The 23118-nt window shown below is 43.2% G+C and overlaps 1 protein-coding gene across 2 annotated transcripts in view; it reads left to right on the top strand.

Annotated features, from left to right (window-relative positions):
• Positions 1-23118, top strand: part of LOC126184529 (IDLSRF-like peptide) — a 221142-nt gene that overhangs the window by 118505 nt on the left and 79519 nt on the right. The window contains exon 2 of one of the 2 annotated variants that reach the window (XM_049926934.1): positions 17584-17721. In XM_049926934.1, the coding sequence (XP_049782891.1) occupies positions 17584-17721 (138 nt within the window). Of the gene's footprint in view, positions 1-17580; positions 17722-23118 lie in introns of both variants that reach the window. The other variant, XM_049926933.1, reaches the window with a different exon arrangement.

The following is a 23118-nucleotide window of genomic DNA, read 5'->3' as shown; positions in this document are numbered from 1 at the left end:
TGCAGGCTACCTCTTTGATGTCTAAAACTTTTATTGCCAATGCACTGCTCTACACATCCGTTGAATTGGGCTGATACTTTCTGACTGTTGTGGCAGTGCAATGCAAACGTCTTTTTAACGACCAGATTCTAGAGGCATCAGATCTGAATTTTTGTTTAAATTTAAGGTAATCTAGTATGTTGATAATTTTTTCTTTTGGATCATATAACTACAACTGAATGAAACACAATTTTCTTGCCATAGGAGTTTCGCCTTTATTCTCTGCAAGGCATCTTCAGTGGACTGCAAAACGTATATATTTTTACTACTTAGTTTACATTTTGGGACAATGTATATATAGGTTATAAACAGTTTTGGTGGTTCGCTTTTCTATGGAGTGGTAATATTTCAAATTCTACATACATTTAGTTGTAGTTGGACGGTCCGAAAGTAAAAATTATCAATATGCCGTAACATCACACGCAACTGAGGACGACAGAACTACAAAAGTTGAAGATGTTAATGTAATCCAATTTATGACCCAAAGGTGTGTAATGTTTGACAACAATGTATCCACTGGGCTGCTGACAAGGCTTTATTGTAGTATTTTAAGAGCATGATAGGTCTGTAAACTCAAAAATAATGTGAAAAATTGTTTAGGCAAGATATGTAGAGAGTGGGTGCAGTGGTTAGCACAATGGACTCGCACTGGGGAAGACGAATGTTCCAATCTTCGTCCGGCCATCCAGATCACCGATTTCCATGGTTTCCCTAAATCACTTAATACGGCAGATTCCGGGATGGTTCAATAGAAAGGGCACAGCCGATTTTTCCCTTCATCCTTGACACTGTCTGATGATGTGCTCCGTCTCTAATAACCCCGTTTTCGATGGGACGTTATAATCTTCCTCCCATTTTTATTTCGGAAAGATATCTGTAGACGCAATATCCAATAATAATTTTCATTGCTTAGTTTTCTTTAGCATTTAATATGTTTGTAACCATATTTGCAGCTAAATTCCGGTCATACTGCTAAGTTTTCCTATCTCTTTCTCTTTCTGTGTGTTTTCCCGTAACATCACTCTCTTCAATGTTAAAAATCGTATTTAAGCATAAAAGAACACTCACTAGGAGCACGAGATTTAAAAGTAACAAAATGCAGTAAAAATTATCGTCCATCTATTCAATTACCTCATGCCAATATGATAAATGTTTTATCTCTGTTTGGGCGTGTGCGGTTTATAATGAATAATACTACAGTCAATATCAATACACCATGAACTGATAAGCTCGATTTAATTATTTCTGTTTGAATTGGTTAACACAAAACAGATTAAGTTTGTCTCCAATCGGAATTAATTACGGTTAATTTACACAGTCTTATTAAATTCTAATTACTGTTTCAACCTTTTTCCTTGTGACACAAATTTTGTAACATTTCCAGTATGCTACCTCCTGATAGATGAAATTATACCACTATAGGCATGACTTTCAACTTGATAAACAAAGAATGAAAATTTTATCAATTGCCATGACATTGAGAGTACGCACTGTCAAGCAAAGTATTAGACTTAGATTTGGAGCATGGCCGTTGAACGGCTCCGTCTGAACTTCTACCTTAGGTGCATATTATTGTGTTGTAAGCCAAGAATATAATGTCTATAAAGTAGTGTGCTCCCAGTACGTGGTACTGTGTGTATTATATTTCTTATTTTAATATAATCAGAACTGTCCTTCTTCATTACATAAACAGCATTGCTCTTATTATGTAATGGTGTTAGGTCCTAGACGGGACCTGAATGTTGTACTGCATTTTGTCATTTCGTTGACTGTTCGGTCTTTCTTATAACTGAGGCCGTTTATACGTGGTCAACTTCTGAATCATTACACACCAAAGTTGCCTCGGACTAACATGGAAGCCCTATGTACTGACCATTCAACAGAAAGCTCACTTTGCACTAAAATTACTAAGACTATTAACCGGTCGAACATGAAGCCTGCACCGTTCCGCGAGCCTCCAAACCTATAAATCCCTGATTCCAGCCATTCTCTGCTATGCAAATGCGGCATGGAGTTAAGCTCATTCCTCTTTCTAGCACGCTCAACAAATCCTGGAACGCCACGCACTACGCTTAGTCCTTCGTATCAGCTTAACCTCCCCTACCCGAATCTTCTACCAACTTATAAATTTCCCCATTGTACTCTTCTACCTTCAGCATCACCGAATATCCTACGTTACACAAAAACTCGTTATTACCCCTCCTGCTTCCTGATCCGGGTACGCTCCCGTGCTTACGCCACCACATTCCCCCAACACTACACCTCCCCACTCTCCACATAAAACTTTATAGTCGTCTCCCCTTACACGACCATCAATTCCACCCTTCCTATCAGATCTAGAACCCACTTCTCCTCCCCTTGTCAGGGCTCCTTTCCTTGACGGTCCCATCCGCCCGCATCCTAACGCTGGATTCGGAACTTCATCCATCGTCAGTCTCCCAAATCGCTCCACCAAATATCCACCCACAAAAACCCCTTCCTACACAGAACCCCAATTGCTACAAATACCATCATGCACCTGCCTCTGATAGTATACATAAAGTCACCACTTCATTTATACTTGTGTATATCTTAATCAACCAAAAATTCAGGTTTTTATCTTTTAATTTACACAACTGAACACATGTATTTCATTTTGTAAAACATTTATTTTTCAAACGTCGTATAAATTTTTACCATGCTTTAAATTTTTTAACTTAGTTTTGCTGAAGAATGGCGAAATGTAATCGCTGTCAGTCCTCTCGCTGCCCATATGAGGCGTGCAGGATGAAAGAACAATAAGTAAAAAAAATTATAATTCAGTATCCCTTGGAAATGACACGCCATAGTCTGAAAATACACAGCCCACCAAAGAGTCATATATGCAGTGGTAAAACTAAAATGTCCTGTACTGATGATTTCTGAGGGAAACATAGCCTAAATCTAGATGGCCGGACGGGGATTAGAACTTCTGTTCTGGTGAGTGCATTTCCAGCTTTTTACAACTGCTACCCTAACTCGGTGATCTCCGCAGATTACCTAACGTTGGTGCTAGATAGTATATCACGTATAAACGGACATCAAGCGCGCATGTGCCCCAGATTGCAGAACCGGACCACCGAGATCCTTGTAGACTACCTTATTCGGAAATAAATTACATTACTTTAGATTCCTTTCTTATGAACTTCAGTGACATGACATAAAAGGATCAAGTGAAGCTACACTGAATAGATCCCAATAACACGAATTTATATCAGGGAAACCCCTTTCAGAAGTTCTGAACCTGTAATGTAATTTATAAGTAATGATAAATACATATATGTACCAGACTTCGATCCGACCACAAACCATCAACTTAACAACAGCAATCGCCTTAGCTAATTCAAGCCACCCGACAACGCTGGAAACACCCGAAACTTAAATGCCACTTACGTTTTTCTGTTAGTTTTCCGAAAAAAGATCATAGATTTTACCTTAGGGGCATAGCACCATCTAAGGATTGCATATGGCGGAAGACCGTGGTTTAGGCTGTCATACGCATATGCACCAGTTGATTCGAATTAAAACAAAATGAAAAGAATGTGGTCATGGATATGAAATGAATGAAATTTAATTCTGTCAGATGGTACCAGTGAATTTCAAGTGAACTGTTAAGAAAATAAATCAAGAACTTACAGTTCGAATACGTTAAGCGATAGTGACGTTGCTAAGAACCTCAGAAATCTGAATTTTGCTGAGCAATGATTTAACTATCTCGATTGGCAACTACGTCTGTTCCTCTCGAATATAAATTTGCAACTGTTATATTATTTGAGAAGCTACTTGAAACGGCTGCCCATCAATAGATTATGAACATTCCGAACTCTCCAGGAGGATTACACGAGGGGCCTGTGACGCTGTTAATCTCTTCAGATAGTTTCCTCTTACAGATGTGGTGTGCTACGATAAGCTTTGTATGAAGCGATATTTTCAACTTCTAGAATAATTTTTAACTGCTTTTTCTGTGCCAGTAGGTGACCAGCATACATTATCTGCCCATCTGTTTTCGTTCTGATCAGATTTTGATTTTTAAGGAAATATAGTTGTTTTGTGCATATCAGACAAACCTCGTAAACGAGACACTCTAGCTTACTTGCTCTACCGCGCTGGGTTTCGTTCCAGACCAAAGATAGTTTGTGCGAAGTGAAACAGACTACGATTTCAGTTACACTATTAAATTTCTCCGAAGAAGCAGCTGCTGAACAGTAGTAGCTGAAATTGGACTGTACTACAAGGAAAACATCAGTGGTTTGGTGGGTAGGCGGGGGGGGGGGGGGGAGAATGATGGTATCAATACTGTAGACTCCGAGCTGCCTTTCACTGCATCATATATGCACTTTCGTAATTTTACTAAACGCTTAATGGATAAACTGCTGCCAACAGTTCCGCAAGTAAGAGCCAGGCATGTAAGCCTGCTATCGCACTATAATGGTATCTACTGAACTCTTCAGGCGAACAAGACGTACCCAATCCCAAACCGAACGAAATTTCGCTGCTGCAGACTACTGCTCGACAACAAACCGGTAACTCCATGGCACTTTCTAATCAATAGGCTATAGCTGGCACCGTCTCGATACTGAAACTCGATTCATCATGTAAGTGAAACATCGACGTTAGTAACCATAAAACAAATGAAATTAGGCTGTGTAATTCTGGTATAGTCTCTTTCCTTCTATCTATATGTCTCTCTCTCTTCTCCACTTCCATCTCTCTCTCTTTTTCTCTCTCTCTCTCTTTCTCTCAAACACACACATACACACACACACACACACACACACACACACACACACACACGCCACACAACATGTTTTATAAATCGGTAGTAAATTTAACATTTCATAACGAAACGCGGTACACTGAAGTGCCAAAGAAACTGGTACACCTACCTAATACCGTGTAGGGCCCCCTCGAGCACGCAGAAGTGCCGCAACACGGAGTGGAATGGTCTCGACTAATGTCTGAGGTAGGAGGGAACTCACACCATGAATCCTGCAGGGCTGACTATAAAACCGTAAGAGCACGAGGGGGTGGAGATCTCTTCTGAACAGCACGTTGCAAGGCATCCCAGATATGCTCAATAATGTTTATGTCTGTGGAGTTTGGAGGCCAGCGGAAGTGTTTAAACTCAGAAGAGTGTTCCTGGAGTCACTCTGTAGCAATTCTGGGCGTGTGGGGTGTCGTATTGTCCTGCTGGAATTGCCAAGTCCGTCGTAATGCATAATGGACATGAATGCATGCAGGTGATCAGACAAGATGCTTACGTAAGTGTTACCTGTCAGAATCGTATCTAGACTTATCAGGGGTCCCGTGTCACTCCAACTGCACACGCCTTACACCATTACAGAGCCTCCACCTGCTTGAACAGTTCCCTGTTGACATGCATGGTTCATGGATTCATGAGGATGTCTCCACAACCGTACACGTCCATCCACTAGATGCAATCTGAAACGAGACTTGTCCGATCAGGCAACATGTTTCCAGCCATCAACAGTACAATGTCGATGTTGACGGGCACAGGCATGGCGTAAGGCTTTGTCTCGTGGAGTTATCAAAAGTACACGAGTGGGGCTTCGGCTCCGAATACCCATATTGATGATGTTTCGTTGAATGGTTCGCAAGCTGACTCTTGTGGATGGCCCAGCATTTAAATCCGCTCCAATTTGCATAAAGGTTGCACTTCTGTCTCGTTCAACGATTCTCTTCAGTCGTCGTTGGTCCCGTTCTTGTAGGATCTTTTTCCGTCAGCAGCGATGTCGGAGATCTGATGTTTTACTGGATTCCTGATGATATTCACGCTACACTCGTGAAATGGTCGTACGTAAAAATCCCCACTTCATCGCTACCTCGTAGATGCTGTGTCCCATCGCTCGTGCGCCGACTATAACACCACGTTTGCACTCACTTAAACCTTGATAACCTGCCACTGTAGAAGCAGTAACCGATCTAACAGCTGTGTCACACACTTTTTGTCTTAAATAGGAGTTGCCGACTGAAGTGCTGTATTTTGGCTGTTTACGTATCTCTGTATTTGAATACGCATGCCTTTACCAGTGTCTTTGGCACTTCAGTGTACATTTTCTTTGAGTACTGCTGCTTTTTCAAAAACGCTATCAAGTATCAGAACCATACACTAGTCTCCAGTAGCTATAAGAAATATTTTGTCGTACAACAGATTTTTTCAGGTAAAAGACACCTCCTACCAAGCGCTTCACGCAACAGTAGATGATGATAATCTACTGTTCTGTTGTTGCTCTAGCACTTCGGTTAGTTGGCAGTCTCATTTCCTTAACTACAACATTAGAAATCTGTCTCTACACATATTATATTCACCAGCTTTGAGATTAACCACTTGTCCATAAATGAATGAATATTTTAAGTTTTACGGTGTCCAGTGCAGGAGATTTCATTAAATGTTATTTACAGAGTGTGAGAAGTTTCGACACCAGTGGACCCTTTATATTAAATGGTTCAAATGGCTCTGAGCACTATGAGACGTAACATCTGTGGTCATCAGTCCCCTAGAACTTAGAACTACTTAAACCTAACTAACCTAAGGACATCACACATATCCATGCCCGAGGCAGGATTCGAACCTGCGACCGTAGCGGTCACGCGGTTCCAGACTGGAGTGCCTTTATATTAATACAATAAAAAATTGTAAAATAGCGTAGGCCTCGATTTGTTTAATTTATCCATACGCAGTGCCTCAAAAGATGCGTAACACTCATTGTAGTTAATGCTGTTTGATAGGTTCCTCAATTTGCGCACGGACAGAGACGATAGTCGAATACTCGACAAATGTCATTTGTTCTCGCAGGTAGTTGCAAGACAATAGCTTCCCAACAACAGCTCCGCTCGGCTCACTGTAGCTGTGACGCAAATTACAGTCTGTCGGCACCTGGTACATTAATCCACAGTAGCATTGATGGTAAATGGGGAGAGTCAGACCGATCGATTCCTTGGCCAATACGTCCTCCTTGCATACGCAGCCCGGATGTTTATCTGTGTGAGCGTGGGGGGCCCGTGGCGTATTTCACCGTCGTTGCTTGTGAACTATTTCTCAGATTGGGCGTTTTGACAGCCTGCCAGACGGTACAAATTACATCATCTGCGGCACACATGCGATGACGAGCGGAAGTTGGATTTACGTTGGAGGAGGTCCCTTTGAGTATTTACTCCGATACGTGTTCAGTGTAACAAATCGGGGTGTTTGTCTACACTCAGCAATGTTCTCTACTATACAATTATAATCCTCCGAACTAATGTATTAATAAACTTTTCACGGTCTCTGTGTGAGGATTCAATTCAAACATTAAACCTTCCTGCTGGGTACTTGATGACACACTTTTTCAACGAATAAAATATGTGTTGCTGTGTACGAGTGCAGCATTCTCTGAGAAACAGATCCTTGAAAAATTTTCTGTGAGTGCTACATTACTTCAAAATTGTTTCAGTGTTTTAGTGTCAGAACTTACATTCTCTAAGTGCATGTGAATGATTGCGTTTTGCGTTTAGTAACTGATATTTACACTTTCCTTCAAATATAACATATTACAGAGAACAATGCCGTAACGTAGCCCAATGATATTTAAAACGCACATATTAAAGGTTGGTTTTAGGAAATGTGCTTATGAAAGGCTGTCTCAAACTGTTCATCATTTTAACAAACGTATTCAAAACAAAGAAAACCTTGCTTTCTCTGACTGAAATTGTTGAACGAAGCTCTATTACAGCGCCGAGGCGTTGGCAGAGGAAATGCGGCGTGAAACAAAGAGCGATGAAGAAGGCCCTGGCTGAAAAACGTAGCAGAAGAGAGTGAAATGCAAAATGCAGTGCATCGATTCACTCACGATGTGTGACAATAGAATGGGGATTACAGAATGACAATGTGTCTGCAAGAATAATAAGGGCCAGGCACATGACGTTCCAGTACACTAGTCTGCGTATCGAACGCTCAGAACAACGTCAATGACGTATCAAATACAAGTGTAAAGCTTAGACATTTGTGGTTCGAGAAGAGTGCGTAGTTTTGATTGCAAGTTTAGCTCTTAAAAACTCCCGAATTTCGAGGGGAATTCAGACTTAATGAATAGTGCTATCAATTCCATGCTGAGGAGTGTGTGCCCAACTGAAAATATTAGTAACCTGATCCACATTCGACTTATCTGTTACGGGATAAGTGACACTAGTAAATAACCACTCAACTTATTCGCAAGTACGTGTAATATGGAAAAAATTTGAAGAATTACCAGATGCAGAACTGAAGCCTGATTAGTCACGAAGAGAAGAGTGCAAAGTGTTCATTGTATTTTCTGGACGAGTAATGTCCTGTGTGAAAGCGTCTCCAGAAACGATTTGAAGGAAGGATATCTATTCGGACTAAGGAGGTTCAAAAGCACAGTGGTCGCTGTTGGGAGCGCTTAGGATTCACAGCAACCAGGATCGTTAAAATAAAAACCGGAAGACCTCACCACGCTTTTTTTCTATGCCAGAGAGTGAGATGGTTCAGTGACGTATACAGTGCACTCTTTTTCCGGAGGACTGGGGGTCAAATCACTATCTGGCCAGCCGGACTAAGATGCCTTGTGGTTCCTGCCGGCTCGACCGCTCCGGCTGCGCTCCTATCAAGCGCTCCGAGTGCAACGGAGAGTGTGACGCAGGGTGAGGGTGGAAGGTTTCAGCCGGGCGCGACTAGAGCTAGGCAGTAGCCTTGCCACATGCCAAGCAATTTGCGAAAAAGGAATTACTTTACCTTTCTTATTGTTTAACGGCCGCACATGGTGATTCAAACGACGCCGTACTACTATGAACTGGAAGAAAACGCTCTTTGCAACATCATTGAAGTACCAGCCACAAAGACGATATGATTTACGACAGACGTAAAATAAACAATTCAACGCATTTTTTTCACAGCGATTTTCGGCTGAAAATGTGCGGAATTTGTTGTGGGACATCGCGAAATATTCCCGCTTCAATCCGTTTGGTGGCGGCTCTATGCGCAGTGTTCAAAATGGTGTCTGCAACGGAAGTGCTTTCCGAGCAGAGAGCTGTCATTGAGTTTCTTTTGCGGGAAACCTGAGCTTCGTAGATATTCATAGGAGTTGGCATAATGTCAACGGAGGCCTGGAAATCAATAAAAGCACGGTGAGTCGTTGGGCGAGGCGTCTGCAACCATCGCAACACGGTCGTGCAAACCTGACCGATCTCCTACCTGCCGGCTGGGCATACACAGTTGTAACTGCTGCAGTCTTGGAACGTGCGGACACTCTCATTCTGGGTGATGGACGGATCACAATCAAACACCTTGCTGCACGACTGGAAGTCTTAGTACTGCTGACAAGTATTCAAAGGCCTATGCCCGCTGGGTTTATCGCTGTCTAGCAGAAGACCATAAAGAGGTAACGAAGGACCATCTCTGCTGAATTGTTTGTGTGTTAGGAGGATGATCGTGGCAGTTTCTTGTCGAACATCCTCACAAGCGATGAAATATGGGTTCACCACTTCGAACTGGGAACAAAACGGCAATCCATGGACTAGCGCCGCACCACCTCTCTTCAAAAGCTGCGCCTTCTCATGTTGACGGTGTTATGGAACTCAGAAGGATTTATTCTGTTTGACACCCTCCCTCATGTTACAACGGTCAAGTCTGAAGTGCACTGTGCTACCGTCAGCAAACTGAAGAAACGACTTCAGCGTGTTCGTCGCCACAAAAATGGAGGCGAACTTCTTCTCTATGCTAACGCAAAGCCTCAAACAAGTCTGCGCACCCGACAGGAGCTCAGAAAACTTCGCTGCACTGTCCTTCCTCATTCCGGATCTCGCACCTTCCGACTCCTATCTGTTTGGCCTAATGAAAGATGCATTCCGTAGGAAGCAGTACGTGGATGATGAGGAGGTTATTGATTCAGCAAGACGTTGGTTTCGACGTCGATCAGTAGCGTGGGACCATGTTAGCATACAGGTCCTCCTAGCAAGGTGACGTAATGCCGTCGCACTGAACGGAGTTTATGTTAAAACATAAGAATTCGTAGCCAAAAGAGTGGGGAATGATATGGTGTATTGGAATCCTGAACAAAACCAACCTTCTTGAAAAAAAATGTTTTGAATTACTTACTGAACGACTCTCATCCTTGTTTTCTGACGATTGACAGTGAATGCGTTTTGAACTGAAGGCCGCCATCAGGAAAATATTTGAATGAATGGCAAGTGAGGTAGTGGCAAAATCTTAACAAGACTTCAAAATGTGACCCCAAGACCAAAATCCTTGAACCAGCCGGAATGGCCGAGTGGTTCTAGGCGCTGCAGTCTGGAACCGCGCGACCGCTACGGTCGCAGGTTCGAATCCTGCCTCGGACATGGACATGTGTGATGTCCTTAGGTTAGTTAGGTTTAAGTAGTTCTAAGTTCTAGGGGACTGATGACCTCAGAAGTTAAGTCCCATAGTGCTCAGAGCCATTTGAACCATTTTTGAACCAAAATCCTTGACTGCACTGACGAGTGGCAAACGTTTTTCAGTGTCTGGTACAAAATGTGCATGTGAAGGTATTTTTTGTGTTTCGAAAGGGACAAGGTCCCATCAACGCCCATCTTAAACAGATTCTAATCTGTGTGACTACAGATATTTAACTGTATCAGGAACCCAGATACATTACATGTTCTAAACCTGAAATGTGTTTAAATTTATGAACATCACAACGTAGTGTTAGATGTCTGTGTGTCAAACTTTTTGTTTAATATAAAAGACGTGTAGTTCTGCTTCCATATTAACACTACGTAAAATTAAATAAGTTATTGCTTCGGTGGACAAAGAAAAAGTTCAAAATAAACACCAGTGGTAAAATCCTGCTTATAAAGGTATATTGCATCATTCTTCTCTCAGAAGTAGCCCCATAGTGTTACAAACACCTCTTCCAAAGTTTGCAGCGTCTGCAGCCTTCAGCATTTAACCGTATCACTTGTACACCTGCGAGGAGTGGCGCAGTGCTGGGGGAAGCCGGAGCATCGGGGAGAGCCTACGCAACCCGAGCGCCAGCGTGCGCCGTGATCGTAAATTTTGGCCAGGCCTGGACTATACCAGTTAAGACGAATGACGGGATGGTTATCTTGAAAAGAACGCAAACTTTACCATCCTTGTCCTATCTGACTTTGTGCTCAGTCTCCAACGAACTCCTCGTCAACGGGACCTTAAATCCGAACGTTTCAGTCCGCAGCTCGCGGGCGTGTGGTGGCGTTCTCGCTTCCCGCGCCCGCGTACCCGGGTACGATTCCCGGCGGGGTTAGGGATTTTCTTTGCCTCGTGATGACTGGGTGTTGTGTGATGTCCTTAGGTTAGTTAGGTTTAAGTAGTTCTAAGTTCTAGGGGACTGATGACCATAGATGTTAAGTCCCATAGTGCTCAGAGCCATTTGAACCATTTCTTTGAACCTAATCTTTCATCCTTCCTCCTTTTTCAGATGCTATTTACAATTTGTACAGAAAGAGTCGAGGGACATGAAAGGGAAGCAGTGGTTGGGAAGGGAGTGAGACAGGGTTGTAGCCCCTCCCCGATGCTATTCAATCTGTATATTGAGCAAGCAGTAAAGGAAACGAAAGAAAAGTTCGGAGTAGGTATTAAAATCCATGGATAATAAATGAAAACTTTGAGGTTCGCCGATGACATTGTAATTCTGTCAGAGACAGCAAAGGACCTGGAAGAGCAGTTGAACGGAATGGACAGTTTCTTGAAAGGAGGATATAAGATGAACATCAACGAAAGAAAACGAGGATAATGGAATGTAGTCGAATTAGATTAGGAAATGAGACACTTGAAGTAGTAAAGGAGTTCCGCTATTTGGGGAGCAAAATAACTGATGATGGTCAAAGTAGAGAGGATATGAAATGTAGACTGGCAATGGCAAGAAAAGCGTTTCTGAAGAATAGAAATTTGTTAACATCGAGTATTGATTTAGGTGTCAGGAAGTCGTTTCTGAAAGTATTTGTATGGAGTGTAGGCATGTAGGGAAGTGAAAAAAGGACGATAAATAGTTTAGACTAGAAGAGAATAGAAGCTGTCGGAATGTGGTGCTATAGAAGAATGCTGAAGATTAGATGGGTATATCACATAACTAATGAGGAGGTATTGAAAAGAATTGGGGAGAAGAGGTGTTTGTGGCACAACTTGACTAGAAGAAGGGATCGGTTGGTAGGACATGTTCTGAGGCATCAAGGGATCATCAATTTAGTACTGGAGGGCAGTATGGAGGGTAAAAATCGTAGAGGGAGACCAAGAGATGAATACACTAAGCAGATTCAGAAGGATGTAGGCTGCAGTAGGTACTGGGAGACGAAGAGGCTTGCACAGGATAGAGTAGCATGGAGAGCTGCATCAAACCAGTCTCAGGACTGAAGACAACAACAAAAGCAACAAATATGATTTCCTTAGAAATAATGTTCAGTACAATATATACACGGAATCCTTGTTACAGCAGACGCTGGTGATATTTATGAGCAGAAAAAGTCTCCTGTGTTGTTCTCTCGTTGAGCCCGAAAATGTACGTCCTGTTCTGCCAGGTGGTGGAAGTACCTGTCATTGTGTGCTTATGCCGTATTTCACGATCCGCTGCTGGGTTTACGGCTCACCTGGTTCTCTTCAGTCTATATCTTCAGCACTTACATTGCAGCACTGCAGTAGTATTATGCCCCATTACGGCTGCAGTTCCAGAACAATATGGGCCATTTTTACAAGAAGTCGTCACCACTGACACCGCATATCATGAGCAAATGACATTCTTTCTTGCTGATGTGAGGCAGGATATCTCTTTCAAGATTTACCTCTGACAGATGATACTAAGCCGGCTGTTCTTAGCCAACGCACACGTTATTTGACTATAGTTATCTATATTCACACGTCATATAATATTTTGTATGCCAAGTTATAAGTGGAATACAGTTGTTTGCAAGAAATCGCTAATATGGAAAATAGTTTAAACGCATTTTTATTCTTATGTTGTAATATTTATAATGTCGGCTGTGATCAGATTTCTCGGTTCAGTAAATTTTAACAGATGTTTTCCCCACTTTTAACTACGATTCACGACCAGAAAAATTTTCACGTCTGTATGGCTTCGTGTCTTATTTCTTGCCAAAGCCCACCTTGGCCAGCAAACTCACCGGTTCTCTACCCCAATTGAGAAGGTTTGGAGCATTATGGGCAGAGTCCTCGAATCAGCTTGGGATTTTGAAGCTCTGACTCGCTTGTTAGACAGAATTTGGCACGATATCCTTCTGGAGGACATCCAACATCTCTGTCAATCAATGCCAAGCCGAATAACTGCTTGTATAAGGGGCAGAGGTGAACCAATACTTTGTTGACAAGCTCTTTCTCTTGAATGAATTATCCAATTTTTTAAATTATAATCATTTCTGGACACAGACATATCTAACGATTTCCGTCCCAATACGGATAACTCATTCGTGATGCGTCTTTTTTTTTTTGTCTTAAGAGTGTAGTATGCGCAACCATTGACACTGCCCAGGCATCGAAACTGCTAACCACCATAGCACATTTCGAGCGATCATCCACAGCGTTGATTTGCATAAACTCAAAATCCAAAATCATGAACCACAGTTCCTGCTTTTTTGGTAGGAACTTCGCAATCTGCGCTTTCATTCGATGAGAGGAAACTACGTTAGATTCAGCGAGGAAACTGCTTGTCATATTTCCGTACTGTCTCGTCATTTGGGGAGATAACTTCCTGTCCTTTCGTATCAAGATTCGAATTTAAAGGTTGTCAATTCGCTTTTGCAGATCGTCTTGCAATTGTAAAGCTGTGTCTCCGTCTGGACCAGTTTGAAGTCGTGACGTAAAGTCACCGTTTGACTTGGCACACTTCCTGAGGGCCTCAGCGCTCTTTAGTATTTCAGGGGTCACCAATTTACAGAATTTCTGCTTAATTCACACGGTAATAATTGAATGTCTTAACAGTTCTTGAATTAAATGGTGTCTATTCTTACAATTAGAAAAACGCAACTTGACAACCGCAAGGGAACACATGATTGTCAAGCTGAAAGCAAAGAGAAAACATCAGTGACCAGATCGAAAATTTAAAGAAGAAATATACTCTTTTAAACTCTATCAATAAGGTACAGTATACTCTAGGTACAACACTCTCCTCTATCTGCAGATGCCTATCATCTCCAAGGTGCATTTTAATATCTGACTTGCGATTTTCTTGATATGACACCCGAAAGCATACATTTTGCTGCCACATAGATGTTCATGACAGGGATACATTGAGATATCGTCAGTGATCACAGTTTCTACAAATTATTTGTATTCAGAACGTCAACAGATTTCTTAGAAAGTTTACAGGATACAGCGATTCCCATTTCATCACAACGCCCCAAACGTCTCATTCTAAATACACTGATCATCCAGAACATTATGAACACGGACCTACTAAAGCCCACCAGGCGATAGCAGCGTCACCTGGTGAGGAATGGCTGTCAGACACAAGCACGGTGCATGTAGTTTCAGGGAGCTATCCGTCTGTTGAATGGGGAAGGCGAGCGATCTATCTGAGTTTGACCGAGGGCAGATTTCGATGGCCCAGAGGCTCGGCAAGAGCATTTCGGAAACTGCACGACTAACCTCAGACTCTAATGCTGGGCAGAGTAAAAGTGTGTCTGAACACACAGCGCACCGAACACTCCGCAGCCGACGGCCCATGCAAATGCCAATGTTAACACTACGACGTCGGCAACTAAGACTGAAATGGACCAGCGACCATCGACACTGGATATTTGTGTAGTGGCACAGCGTTGCATTTTCTGATGAATCCCGATACCTTCTTCATTATGCCGACGGGAGGGCGCGAATCCGTCGTTTTCGAGGAGAACAGCTCCTTGACACCTGTACTGCGAAAGGATACAAGCTGTCGGCAGCTCTATTATGCTCTGGAGAACATTCGTGTGGGTATCCATGGGTCCAGTGGATCTCGTGGAAGGCACAATGACGGCCAAGGATTATCGTGCACACCTTTTCACGAATATCATGTTTCCCGACGGCAGTGGCATTTTTCAGCATGATAATGCGCCATGTCACAAGGCCAGGCGTGTGATGCAGTGGTTCGAGGAACACAGTGTTGAGTCTCAATTGACGTGCTGGCCCCCCAAGTGATCAGATCTGAACCCGATGGAACACATCTGTGATGTGATTGAACATGACGTCAGAGCTCATCGCGCCCTCCCCAAAATTTACGGAAATTAGGGGGACTTGTGTGTGTAGATGTGGTGCCAACTCCTTCCGGCGACCTATCAAGGCCTCATTGCTTCCACGCCACGACCCGACCCCGCTGTTGTCGGTGCCAGAGTTGGACATAGCGGCTATTAGGTAGGCAGTCATAATGTTCTGGCTGATCAGAGTATGTAACGGCCAACAGCATGATGGCCAAAACCTCTGCATTTTCCTCACCACAGGATACACATTTTCATCTCATCTGTTCTTTGGGAGGTATGTCATCGAGTATCACTTGAGATATATCCTCACTCAGAATCATGGCTTGTAGCTTGCTCTACCACAATATGTCACTGAACTCTGAACTTCTGTCGAAATATCCTGAGTTTAAATATTCTTTCAATTGACTTCCTGAATGTAGACTCTTAATAATAATTCGTGAAAATACTGACAGTCTGGCTGTAATTTAGTCGTGTAACTCCGAAAAATTAATCATTTAGGTGTACGGGCGTGAATACTATCCGTGTAGGTATTTAATGTCATTAAACGATGTAGGTATGACAGTGAAAGATCCTGCAACTATGCTGCCTGACAAACAATGTTAAATACCAGCAAGGGGAGTAGGAAAGGAAACGAAACTTCATGTGACGTTATGGCAGTGATTACAAAAATGGTTCAAATGGCTCTGAGCACTATGAGACTTAACATCTGAGGTCATCAGTCCCCTAGAACTCAGAACCACTTAAACCTAACTAACCTAATGACATCACACACATCCATGCCCGAGGCAGGATTCGAACCTGCGACCGTTGCGGTCGCGCGGTTCCAGACCGAAGCGCGTAGAACCGCTCGGCCACTACGCCCGGCGCAGTGATTACAAGATCAAGTCAAAATTACAAAGAAATTGGTAGTATGAAACCAGATATTGGTATAGCGTCCCAGCCCCTGCATCCTGGATGCATACACTGATTCGGTTGGCAAGAGGTTCATATAACCGTTGCGCCTTCTCCTGAGGCATGCTGGCCCAGCTGTTGTAACCGGTACTTGAGATCCTTCACACTGGCACTGAGACGGAGTCGACGTCAGATCTGGATGCCACACATATTACATTGGGGACAGATCTGGAGATCTTCTGGCCACGCGAGTACCTCAACATACAGACAGTTCATAGAGACATGTGCCATCTTCGGCGAGAATTGTCGTATTGAAAAATGGCACCACGATTCTCTAACGTTATAGGCAACGCATGAGGATGCAGAATGTCTGCGACATACAGTTGTGGAGTCTAAGTTCCCTCAATCACTACTATCCGTGACCTGAAGTCGACCGTGAAGGTTCCCGTGCCATTACGCCAGAAGCAGCACCGCTGCACCTCTCCCGAACATCGGGAGATTGGGACCTCTTCCCAGGTCACCGCCATACTCGCCGACGATGGTCATTCAGCGTAGAGCCCAACCGCGATTCATCGCTGAGCACACTGCTCGCCATTCATCAGCAGTCCATGCTTCCCGGTCGCGAATGTGTTTTGGAGTTACGGCACCCTGCAGGCAGTACTGTCTCTAGTACCGCTGCTGATAACGGTGTTGAGTGGCATAGAATGTCGTAGGGAGCCCATTACTTGTTCTCGGTTGATAGGCGCTGATGTGAAGGTTTATGATGTGCTAGTGCACAGGACAGCTACTTTCCCTTGTGGTGGTCAGACGTGGTTGTCCGGAACAGTGACGATGAGTACTCCTAGCCTCATGCCCCCATGTTGCTGAACGTAAGGCCACTGTCGCATCTGAATGCCCCACACACCTGGATATTGCACGATTTGACCAGTTGGACAAATGGATACGCTCACTGAGGCCGCTTTCAAAGTGCTGATAACGCTTTCTCAAGCGCACACGTGGGGTCTCCGTATCCTTCACAGTGATCACGCAACATCTGATTCTGTTCACGTAACTTACATACCATACCATGCCTCAAAACAAGCGAAACTAATATACTCTGGTGGTCATTCTCCCTGTGATAGAAAATTAGAAATCTATTCATTCACGTAGCCGCCGATTGCGTCTACGTGGTCGAAATTACACTGACATCCGTCTGTATCTTCTGGGTGCTTAAATTTTTTTATCAAGCTGTGTTTATTGACGCACTGAACAGGTTAGTATGTAATTCCCACATATAAAAATATCGTGTTTTGTGCCCATGCTGCTGTTGACTTAGAGTGCCTATTTTATGTCATTATATGTGTGGCAACATTACGTTTTACATGTAACTTTCTACTGTATGTGGAGCGGTACCAAGAGTAATGGAATTTGTCACAGGAGAGGCCTGTCATCCATACGAGCCATTCAAATGTCCTGGTGGTGAAGGAAAGGGCATCTGCATCTCGATCCAGTATCTGTGCGATGGCGCTCCAGACTGCCCTGACGGATACGACGAGGACACACGGCTCTGCACCGCAGGTAAGGACTAGGCTCTAGGCACTAGGCGTTCGCTGGCTACTGGACGCCACGCGACGTTACGTCACGCTCACAGCCCCTGCATCACGCAAACCGCCACGTGTGTTCTTACGGAAGCTCAACCAGCAATCAACTTTCCTATTAGTATGCAGCGCTACTACACAGCTACAACAGAATGATGGTTCACGAAAGTTCATTACTATAGTATAATGAAAAATCATTTTGCAAGTGTACTAAATATACAGTTGAACTGGAAAGTTGTCTGACGGATTTCAAATACAAGAGTTCCATTTCCTGGTACAGGAGAACGTTGTCCCAGATTCTTGAACCTCAGCTACTTCACTTACTTTTTTCCATGGACTTATTTTCTGTGCAGAAGAAAAACTTCTGGTGATTAGCTCACACTTACTGAGAAACTCTGCTCAATTTAAATGCATGTGATACAAGTAAGCGGAGATACGATTTTAAACATTACTACTATAGCAGAAGTTTTATGCAGTCGGGAAACAAATTTCATTGATTAAGAGACAAAAGCTGTTAAAAGTTAAAACTTCGTGTCCCCGTGTATTAGATGCTGTTCAGTTTGTCAATATGCAATTTATACTGACGATGAGAATCACATCTGGGGGTTGACAGGATGCAGGGGATGGTCTCTTGGTTGCATGGAGCGTCTTTATTGGACTACGCACGATGTAGACTTAAGCACAGTCGTATGGCATTCACAGAATTGTTGTCTTGCACTTGCTTGCTAACTGTTTCTTCCTTTCACAGCAAGGACGACAAAGGAACTACGTCTAAGTTTCTGAACTCATTCCGAGGTCCGAAGTTTTCGCAGTCTTTCATTCAGTGAAGAAATATTGTGCCCTTATGGTGCAACGTCAGTAGCGAGAGCTTTGAATAATTGAAGGCAGAGGTCGATAACTAGCTCTGAGCGCACGCGATCACGACATCAACTAAACGCGAAAATCCTTCACCAGATTACTCAAAAACATCACCGCACACTCCACGTAGAAGTACCACCCGAAGCATACAGAAGGCAGTTTTCTGTCACTAATATTAACACCACATCTAACTGGAATGTGACTGCAGCTGAACGTCTAGTATTCCTATTCTTTGCATAAAGATTTAAATCCATCGGGAGCGCAATTTATTGGACTGGTAGTACACTACTTTGGCTGAATTTTACACGACATAGAATCGCTTAGGCTATTTGATAAGACTGAGAATTTGGCTTTGTGAGCTTGCATTGTGATTGATTAAGATGCAAGTACTCAGATGTTAGGAAGAATTACTGTTTCGCTTGCTGTTATTGTGGTGGGACTGCAGTGTACTGTTTGACACGGAGAGAATGGCGGACGTCACCGAATGATTATTAAGACGATGGCCACAAACGTCGTATGGCCACTGCTATATTTTTCAGTTTGGAAGCAGAATAACTGACTGTACGATCCACAGTGAATGAATGAATGGATGAACAAAGTCGAGAAGTGCTTCCACTGATTTGTTTCCTAAGGAATTTGGTAATCAGGGAGTCTTAGAAAAATGAGTTATTTTAGGCAATTTCAAAGTGGCACTGGTACTTAAGTATTCGTAGGGATATGCGGAACTTCCGTAACGTGACTGAGTCGTGCGTGAATCTCTTGTCAGGTGATCGCAGATCAGTTAACTCCAAATGCGATGTACTGCAGCGTTTCTGTTAGACGAAGAATGTAACAATAACGAATTATTGATGATTAATTTACAGTTAATTAAAGTACGGTCTTAAGTAAAAGAAAATCGAGTAATTCGAGAAATTTGTAACGACTTTGCGCAAGGATCTGTTTGATCCAATGAGAAATGTTCAGCGAAAGTACAACGGAATGGAACGTATTCTTAGGATCAATCTAACCAGATTCATTATTCTTTATTGCGACATGCCCACAGAATAAATAAAATTTGTATACGATAAAAGGCATACCTTCACGAGTACCTTTCTACACAGCTTTTCCTGTGTCTAAATAATAACTGCTCACATAGCAAACTGGTAGCCGAAATCATCCTGTGAGTCTCAAATAATTTTATTTGTACTTCTCGTTATAGCGTTAGAGGAGATTCCCAACATACCTTCCATAGTATGAGAAATTTCAGATTTGCTAGCGAAACATTTAAGAACACTAATATACTAGGAAATGAACTTTTACTACTCGAAATTCGGCTGGGCTCATTTTCTTACGGATATTATGGCACATCTGTGACAGATTCGTAAACGTTGCTCCAAAGGCCAATACACAATGAACCAAGTATCTCCAATTCCAGCAAATCTTATAATACTTAATAGTGAGATAATTTCCGGAAGAGCGTGGCCTGTTTTACACACCTCACCCTTTGTACGCTAGTAGCTCACTTCTCATCTCTGTAGACCCATCCAGTCAAAGTTGCATGAGGAGAAACATGGAGGTCCGTGGATCCACCTAGCCTAGAGCAGTAGCAAACCCGCTGTGCCCCTCCAGAGTCAAAAGATTTGATGCATTTTCTGACTGAAAATAACAGGTATTTGACTCTTGTCACATTGAAAACGTATCCTGTGAAGAGAACCGTCCTATCTGAGGTGTAAGTAAGGGTACATGTTGATGTTCCCACTCAATAAGTTCCTTCCTGTGACTTAATGAGTCTTCTTGGCTCTGCAGTTACTGCACTTATACATGACACTGTAACGTAGTCTTTTCCTTTTTCAGACATAACAGCAAAATTGGTCATCATCACCCATCATTGGCCTCTACCGTCCGTAACGGAATCTTGGCGGAGCTGAAACTGTGGAACTTAAGAAAATTATTGCCAGAGTCAGTGAACTAAAGAAGCATAATTAGTTGAGCCCAGGTCGTTTCTTTGTGGATTTGAACTGCCTCCAGTCTACTGGCGGCTATGAGCTGCAGATTATCCAGTAAAGGATTCCACCATCTCACTCGACCAAATTGAATCTTGCCTATCTCTAACGGCATCAGATGCCGTTCCCCTTGCAAACATGCTGTTGTCTGTTGTACACAGAGGTTACAAAAGTAGTGGGACAGCGATATGCAAATATGCAGATGGCAGTAGCATCGCGTACACGAGGTATAAAAAGGCAGTGTATTGACAGAGCTATCATTTGTAATGAGGTGATTCATGTGAAAGGGTTTCCGACGTGATTATGACTGCACGACGGGAATTAACAAACTTTGAACTCGAAATGGTAGTTGAGCTAGGCGCATGGGGCATTCCATTTCGGAAATCGTTAGGGAATCCAGTATTACGGTACCCACAGTGTCAAGAGTGTGCCGAAAATACACATTTCAGGCATTACCTCTCACCACGGATGACGCATTGGCCGACGTCCTTCACTTAAAGACCGAGAGCAGCGCTATTTGCGTCGCGTTGTCAGTGCTAACAGACAAGCAACACTGCGTGAAATAACCGCAGAAATCAATGTGGAACGTTCGACGAACATATCTGTTAGGACAGTGTGGCAAAAAATTGGTGTAAATGGGCTATGGCAGCAGACGACCGACAGCATGGCATTGCTTACAGCGCCTCTTATGGACTCATGCCAATATCGGTTCGATGCTAGGCGAATGGAAAACCGTGGCCTACTGAGATGAGTCCCATTTCAGTTGGTAAGAGCATGCGGTAGGCTTCGAGTGTGGCGCAGACCTCACGAAGCCCAGGACCCAAGTTGTCCACAAGGCACTGCGCAAGCTGGTGGTGGCTCCATAGCTTTGTGGGCTGTGTTTACATGGAATGAACTAGGTCCTCTGGATATTCGGGTACTTGGAGGCCATTGGCAGCCATTCACAGTCGTTATATTCTCAGACAACGACGGAATTTTTATGTGTGTTACTATACGAGAATGGTTTGAAAAAACACTCTCGACAATTCGGGCGTACGGTTTGGTCACCCAGATCGCCCGTCATGAACCCCATCGAAAATTTATGAGACATAATGGAGAGGTCAGTTCGCACACAAAATCCTTCACCGGCAACACTTTCGCAATTATGGAGGTCTATAGAGGCAGCATGACGCAATAATTCTACAAGGAACTTCCAACGACTCGTGAAGTTTATGCCACGTCGAGTTGCTGCGCTATGCCGGGAAAAAGAGAGTCTGGCACGAAATTTGGAGGTGTCCCACGACCTTCGTCACATGAGTATAAAAACCAACCGATTGAAGTACCATTGGGGTAATTTTCTGCGGTACTAATGCTCCTGGCGGTTGCTGCCATTTTAGCTAGTCTCAATTGTTTCTCCTAAACTCTGGATACGAATGCACATGCGTCACATTGTGAAGACCATCTGAGGCAGCGAAGTTAGTTTCGCCACGTCTGATTAGGATGCGGCAAGAGGATTCGGTGACTGATGAGACAGGGCTGCTATTGTGGGAGACGAGCCAGCTGAAGTAAACAGCTGTCGAGTGGTCGCATGACGCAACGCCCTTCGCTTCATTATTCATAAGGCGGGGCGCTGTCACATCGACCCACACACCTGCGCCCTACTTGCGGCGTTACACGAGCGCGCTCCCGGCTCAGATTTGTTAAAAAAAAGTGTACCTCTCCAAGACCTGCTTTTCTCAGCAAGCGACAGACAGGCGTGTTTGTCAGTCAGAAAGACTTTTCAGAAACAATGCTTCTAAAAATACGAATTTCCAGCGAAACCTCGAAGCTTTGATCGATAATGCGGTGCACTGACAAACCGAGATACCGGTTCATAATGTTCGAGGTCTCTAAACCAAACATTTAAGGAAACTAACCATATTTTTCGCGCCTTTGTTATTTTTAAGCTCCTCATGTATTACTTTGTATCTTTGTAAAAGCTATGGCAGCTTAATTCTCATTATGAGGACCTTAGTAACATGTGAGAAAAGGGATCTCTCAGAACTCTACCGAGAACAGCAACGAAGTACGGGTATTAATGATGCATTTTCTAACAGAGTGCACGCTGTAATGACTCGTCACAAAAGGTTTCAACTGCTGTACTAGTATTCGGAACCCCATTTTTCTCTTAGGTCAACGTTGTGACTATCTGAGGCATCCAAATTGTGCTACTGCTCAAAGTGTGATTCAGACCTTCAGTCTTCCAAAATCTAACTTTACCTTTCAAGCTGCAGTATACCAAAATCTATTTCAATCTTTTTGTGTACTTTTCTCAGGTGGTAATATAGTATATGTAAAGACTCTCTTTCGTGTCCCGGCTCGGCAGAAAGATATAATCTCTCAGAAAGATTGAATTGGTGTCTCCTTCTTTCGTCACAGAACCCATCCGTATGAGGTACTTTCCTACAGTCATTCGCTGGAAATGGAAAAAGTAAAAAACTGTCTTTAATTTGCCAGATACCTTTGTAGCAATTAAATTAACACGTTATATGACAAAGATATGTCTCATACGATAAATC

This window comes from Schistocerca cancellata, chromosome 4 (assembly GCF_023864275.1).
Source record: "Schistocerca cancellata isolate TAMUIC-IGC-003103 chromosome 4, iqSchCanc2.1, whole genome shotgun sequence".
NCBI classification, from domain to species: domain Eukaryota; kingdom Metazoa; phylum Arthropoda; class Insecta; order Orthoptera; family Acrididae; genus Schistocerca; species Schistocerca cancellata.
Note: the sequence above shows the minus strand (reverse complement) of the source record. Positions and strands in the feature narration are given on the sequence as shown.